The sequence below is a fragment of the Salvia miltiorrhiza genome, chromosome 4 (genome assembly GCF_028751815.1).
Source record: "Salvia miltiorrhiza cultivar Shanhuang (shh) chromosome 4, IMPLAD_Smil_shh, whole genome shotgun sequence".
Taxonomy (NCBI): Eukaryota; Viridiplantae; Streptophyta; class Magnoliopsida; order Lamiales; family Lamiaceae; genus Salvia; species Salvia miltiorrhiza.
In genome coordinates this window covers 39,739,120-39,746,093 of record NC_080390.1, presented here as the reverse complement: position 1 = coordinate 39,746,093, position 6,974 = coordinate 39,739,120, and the positions used below count along the sequence as shown (strand labels likewise).

At 33.8% G+C, this 6,974-nt stretch overlaps 1 protein-coding gene across 1 annotated transcript; it reads right to left on the bottom strand.

The window, feature by feature from the left end:
- Window positions 1–1,768: 1,768 nt before the first annotated feature.
- LOC131021618 (BTB/POZ domain-containing protein At1g50280-like) lies at window positions 1,769–3,399 on the bottom strand. Its single transcript, XM_057950875.1, has 2 exons — window positions 3,082–3,399; window positions 1,769–1,792 (listed from the first exon to the last, which is right to left on the bottom strand). Exons 1-2 carry the CDS (start codon window positions 3,367–3,369, stop codon window positions 1,787–1,789), a joined length of 294 nt encoding a protein of 97 aa, XP_057806858.1. The 5' UTR covers window positions 3,370–3,399; the 3' UTR covers window positions 1,769–1,786.
- Between the last annotated feature and the right edge of the window lie 3,575 nt (window positions 3,400–6,974).

Below are 6,974 nucleotides of genomic sequence, written 5' to 3'. Positions count from 1 at the left end.
GAGATTAAAACTAAAGTTTTTTAGATGAATTACGTTATGTTCGTTTAATATGTTCATTTAACTGCAGGATTCATTCATTATATGTGTTGCCATGGAAGCACTCGTTGACAATCTTAAATATTAAACAGATTGTAAGAAAACTTTATGAAAAACACATTATGTTGTTGTGGAGACCATGATTAGAATAGACAATTTTGTTGAACATCAAAGCACCAGAGATTAAAACTAAAGTTTTCTAGATGAATTACGTTATGTTCGATCAATATGTTCATTCAACTTGCAAACATCTTCGGGGCTTCAAGTCGTATAGACTGGTGGTTATGCACTTTAATATCATGAGCATAGATACTGATATGGAAAATTCATTTATGATCTTATTCTTTGCTATGCACTCAAAGGTAAATGTTGGTTCACATTTCTGATCTTATACTAATTTCTGATCTTATTCTTTGCTAAGCACCCATTTTGGGACGAGGAATTCCCTCTTGCAAAACCTTACAGTCTTCTTATCCCCGAACTAAATGAAATTTGGGGAGCAAAATTACACGCCTCCGAAAAACTTGGCTGATCAGTATCTCTTCGTCTATATGAGAAGGTTGTTGCTTAATGGTTATGTTTGCCACTTAACTTTCTTAAATAAGCATATGCATCGCTACTTACCAATAATTCATGAAATTTCGTTCAAAATGTTAAACGAACACAAACAAATGAACACGACTTTGCTCAACGAACGCAAATATACACGTGAATTGGTACAAACAAAGAATTTACGAAATTTCGTGTAACATGGTCAATGAACACAAAACGTATTACTTTGTTCAACGAACATAGATACGCACCTGCATTGGTAAGTAAATCGTAATTTATGAAGTTTATTGTAACATGTTCAACGAACCCAAAAACGCACCACTTCGTTCAATGAACATAAATACGCACTTTTTTAGACGAACGCACCACTTTCTTAAATACGCATATGCATTGCTACGAACCAAGAAATCATAAAATAGTGTCATATTTTTACTTTGTTCAACGAACATAAATATGCACATGCATTGGTACGTAAATCGTAATTTATGATGTTTATTGTAACATGTTCAATGAACCCAAAAACGCACCACTATGTTCAACAAACACAAATATGAAATTTATGAACATGTTCAACTAACACAAATACGCACCACTATGTTCAACAAACACAAATATGAACATGCATATGAGCTAAAAAATTTAACATTTTATAGGTATGTTCGTTCAACATGTTCATACCAACCCACAGTTCATCACAAATAAGTTTCCTGTTACATTCATCATAAAAAGGTTAAAAACATTTTACACGCAAACATGTCAGAATATATTGACAAAATCCATAACTATAATAATAAAATGCGTAGTAGTTCAATAACCAATCAACGTCATGTTGGCATTGAAACCATCAACACTTGCTAACCCATCCTAATAGTTTTATGTTTTACCAATTCGTGCTCGATTGACTGATCTTTCGAACCACCCATCTTCACAGAAGCTGCCAAATTCCTAACCTGTAACCAATATTATTTTGTGTTAAAGATACACATAAACTTGTGACACAATAAAACAAGTATACACTATTCATTACCCGTTCCGACTGCCTTATCTTCATAGATACCTTAACTGTGTTGCGCTTCTTAGTAGCCTGGTTCAATTAATTTTATGTTGAAACTCATGTTCATTAATACTAACATTGAATCATATATAAGACAATTCGATAATTTACCTGGTACCACGACCTCATTGCCAGGAGACGATTTTATATCTAAGACAAAGAATATGTATTCAGTTTAATTTACAGAAATAAACTACGAACAACTGACGTTGACGTATATATAAATTTCAAAAACCAAGTGTTAACGTTTCATTATGAGCTGAAACTCAATCCGAATATTTTCAAATATGTTCAAATATAAGTTCAAATATGTTCATAATATGATTAAAAGCAAGTGTTAACTTTTCTTTCTGAGCTCAAACTTAATATAAACTAAGCTCACCACACATCACATAACACAAAGATAACTTCAAATATGTTCATAATATGATATAGAACAGAAAATATACAACAAACCAATAGTTAACATATATTCACGAAAGAAACCCAAAATACATTCATAATTCATATATGAAATAAAAAATTGCAAACTGAATTTCACAGAATATATAAAAATATTGGTATATTTAAATTTTTTTTAAAAAAATTACATGTCTTGTTTACAATTCATGAAGTAACAGATATTCGAATATTAAGTCATCAGTTCACAAGAAAAAATACTAAAAAATATAAATTCAGAAAAACATTATCTTAATGAACTTCACGGAAGAAATATATGCAGTCAGGTCGGAGAATCGTGAACAATCAGTTCATCAAATCAGAATAAGACAAAATATATTGCTGGGCAAAATAAGTAATCCGTTTTCAACAAATCGGAAAATGAAGTGTATACACAACTTGTTTAATTTTACGAAATAAAGTATAGCATATAAAATAGGAGGAATACAACAAAGGCAATGATTCTATAATTATAGGTTCTGGTTGTACACACACCAGCAATCCATTGCTGACAAATAAAGCTGCTGGTAGTTTTTTTAATTAGTCGACGACAACATGATTCATGGAATATTAAGCTTTTTGTTTAATTAGCGTAGATAATGACAATTAGTATTGTCCTAACAATTGTAGGATTCACAGGCAGATATAGACCACTCTACACAACAACAAAGGACAAATTAATTCACCTCACTAATACATGTAAAATGCAAAATACATTCTGGAAGAGAATAATTAGTATACCACTCAGACTTAATCACAGCTTAGTTGTTTCTTCAACTTGAAATGTTTCATAGTAAAATAAGTGGCAGATTTTTGGGGAACTCAACCATATAAGCTTCAAAATAACTGGTGTCAAATAATTCAAATTCAGTAACTTATTTATCTTGTATATCAATTTTATGCATTTGTTTGTGTCCCCAACCATTCCACACCACAAAATCCATTTACATAGCTCTATCCAACATTCAAAAAAATAGCTAGAATGAAGAGATGAATATTACCTGAAGATATATATCAATTGCTCTATAAACTTGATCAAAAGAATCTCTTGCACAATCAGGCAAACTCTCAGCAACAGCAAGAAACTTAGTGAATCTGAGGGTAGGATCAGGCCCAATCTCCCCCAGAAACATATCAATCAGAAACCCTACTTTCACCATCCTCTCCATTGACATGTTATCATAGTGATACACGAACAATATGATCAACCTTACCACCAAATTCACATCATACACTCCGTCTCCGCCGCCGAACACCAGCAAGTCGTCTAGCTTCGCCTGATCGAGCATCCCTCCGATCAGCCGCTCTCTCCCGGCTAATCCCGAACTCGGAGACTAGCTTCAACACCCAAAACAGCCCCCTGCACGAAAATGCACTCTTTCCATCAGCACCACCCCGTTCACGGCGTCAAGTATGAACAATCATGAACAATCAACTTTGCTTCAACACCCCGTGCACTCTTTCCGATCAGCAGTCAAGTATGAAAATCATGAACAATCAGTTCATCAAATGAGTAATCTTCCATGAGTTCATCAAATAAAAAAAAAATAAAAAAACAAAAACAAACTTATATAATTCAGTTCACCAAATCGTAAAATTAGATTTACCAAAAATGAGCAATCAGATTCGCCGTGTTTCGTTGATTTCGAGAGTCTGGAAAATGCCCAGAAAAAATGCCCTTTGAACCGATGAATGTGGAAACAACGAATTAAGAATGTGAGAAATGTTTCGGGAATTGATTCGCCTGTGAAAATATTGGATGAAAACCTAGTAATTTCATCAATTCACACGAATTTGCAAGAGGGAATGGAAATGGAGAGATTTTTGGGATTCGATCGGCTGGGAAATTAACTCTGAAATGCATATGACAAATATACCCTTGTCGTAATTAACAATTAAGAGAAATAGATAATTTAATTCATATAAAACTGATTCAGAATAAATCATGGTCCGTTGATTTAAGTTTTATGAATGCACCAGATGTGGTCTTTGTTCTCTACATAATATAGTGGTTGTCATGGAATGCAACCCTATATATATATATATATATATATATATATATATATATATATATGAGACCACTAAAATAAAAATACTTTTTAAAATATAAAATAAAAATTATTTTTAGTCATTAGATTATTAAGATCTACGATTCATTTATCATTTTGTTATATAAATTCATAGTTCTGAGTTCGAATCTCATATATACCAAACATTTAATTTTTGCAATAATATACACAATTACACAGCAAATTCATATAAATTCAACACATAATTTTATGTAAAACACGTATGAATTCGCTGTGTAAATGTATGAATTGCAAAAAAATAAAATTTTAGCTATCTATAATATTTGAACTTAGGAGCATGAATTCATCCAACTGTAATTTGAATTCTGGACCATCAATTCATCCAACTCTAATTATTAGTGACCCTACAAAAAAGGGAGACTACCGACGGCATTTTCTGTCGGTAATAGGGACACGGCGGTCGGTAAATACATTATCGGCGGCGAGTTGCTGCCGGTGAATTCCTCGTCGGTAAGTCAATTACCGACGGCGATCGGACGCCACCAATTTTTAACGGCGGTGACGCTGCCGGTATTGTCGTCGTTGAACGGCAAAGAATTGCCGGAGAATTACCGACGGTAGAGGCGAATTAGCGGCGGCGCCACCGCCGTCGGTAATGTTGACCGGATGACGGTGGCGCTCTCGCCAGACTTGCCGAAGTATTACCGATGGCACATAGCTGCTGCTAATTAGCGACAGCGTCTTGCCGCCGATAATATTTTTTTATTTTTTATTTTTATTTTATTGTATCTCCACAATTTATATTCGTATTTATACAGTATTGTATAAGTTAGACGAACTTCTTAGTTGGTCACTCATCTTAGTTGTGCTCTAAGTCAAGCACGCTTAACCTTAAAGTTCTTTTCGAGTGGTCACCAGTACAAAACACTCGTATTATTGATATATCTAGTACCTATTAATTCATTTAAAGTCTACTTCAATATACAATATCAGTATTCATAACCTTAGAATATGTCGAGATGATATCCAAGAGATGTTCTTAATTACTGATCTGGCTCGTTTCCGTCCTTATTTTTATGTCGGAAAAATATTTATTTATTAATTTATTATTAATATTTTAATTTTTTTTAATTAAATCAATCTAGTTTGTACACCATAAGTATTTGAATTTGATAATTGTAATGTATTTTGAATTTATTTGTTTACGTCGTTATTTTTATGTCGAAAAAATATTTATTTATTAATTTTTAATAAAAAAATTTATCAATCTAGTTTATACAGCATAAGTATTTTAATTTGGTAATTGGAACGTATTTTGAATTCATTTGCATACGCTATATGCAATGTTGTTTCAAAACATGAAATAAATAGTTCAATAAAACATAAATGTAAAAACAAAGTGCCAAGTGTATTGTTGTTCCAAAACATGAAATAAATAGTTCAACAAAATATAAATATATAAAAGTCAAGATGATGGACCGGGGATCAGAGACCCTATTATCATCATGATGAGTAGGGGATGGAGGTAGCTGACCCGTCTGCCTCATATACTGCTCCATCATAGCCATCCGTTGCAGGAATTCTGCTCGTTTTGCAGCCCTGTCCTCTTCCGCCTTCTGCAGCCGCTCCTCCAACGTAGAGATCCATGTCTCATACAGCTGCTGAGACATCCTAGAAGCGCCAGTACTGTGAGTAGACTGGCTGTACGACTTCCAAGTAGATCTAATCCAGCCGGTCCTCTCGTCCAGTCTCCACAGCAATGCGACGAATCTCCGCTTAATTCATACATAACAATGCATAATTGTTAGAAAATAAATACATTTCACTATGTATTAATAATTGTTAGAAAATAAATACCTATGTACGATGAATATTTATATACATAAATTGACCAAGAATACTCACTTGATATATGTGTCTGCAACCTCTGCACAATTGCTCAAAATATACATATGCACAGCAATGTATTCTTTTAGCTCCATGTATCTCTTTGTCATTCGGCCAATCGAACGTCCAACTGGTTTGAATATTAAGAGTTCATTAGGATTATCATTCTCGGTAACAGGCTTATCAATATTGCGAGGCAAATTTCTCCACTTTGTAGTTACATGATCCTCAAAGTAATACGAAGAGAAGGTTGACATTTCTTCTTGTATATATGCATTCCTGATGGATCCCTCAACTGTGGCTTTATATTTTATATGGTTTTTCAATGTTCTCAAATATCGTTCAAAAGGATACATCCACCGATACTGCACTAGACCAGCAAGTCGTGTTTCATCTGCCAAATGAACTGGTAGGTGCTCCATTGAGTCAAAGAAACTCGGTGGGAAGATACGCTCAAGTTTACATAGAGTAACAACTATTTGCTCACTAAGTATTCCCATATCATGTATTGAGATATTGCGGGATGTTAATTCTCTGAAGAAGAAACTTAACTCTGTAATTGCCTCCCAAACGTTCTTAGGAAGAAGTTCTTTGAAGGTAACAGGTAGTAGTATTTGCATAAACACGTGACAGTCATGACTTTTCATGTTGTGCATCTTCAGGGCGTTCAAATCAATGCATTTGCTAATATTTGACACGTACCCATCGAGAAACTTAAGACTCTTGATCCATTGAGGTAAAATCTTCTTCTCTTCCCTTTCAAGTGTGTAACATGCTTTTGGATACTGTCGAGCTCCATCCAGTTTCTTCAATTCGGGCCGTCAGCAGAAGATGTTCAATTATTCTCTTAACTTTTCTGTATCTTTTGTTTTCCCCTTCACATTGAGGACAGTGTTGAACACGTTATCAAACACATTTTTTTCAATGTGCATGACATTCAAATTATGTCGAATTAAAAGATCATTCCAATAGGAAAG

Excerpts from the sequence above, each read along its gene's own strand:
- LOC131021618 (XM_057950875.1), bottom strand. The coding sequence starts at position 3,369 with ATGCTCGATCAGGCGAAGCTAGACGACTTGCTGGTGTTCGGCGGCGGA.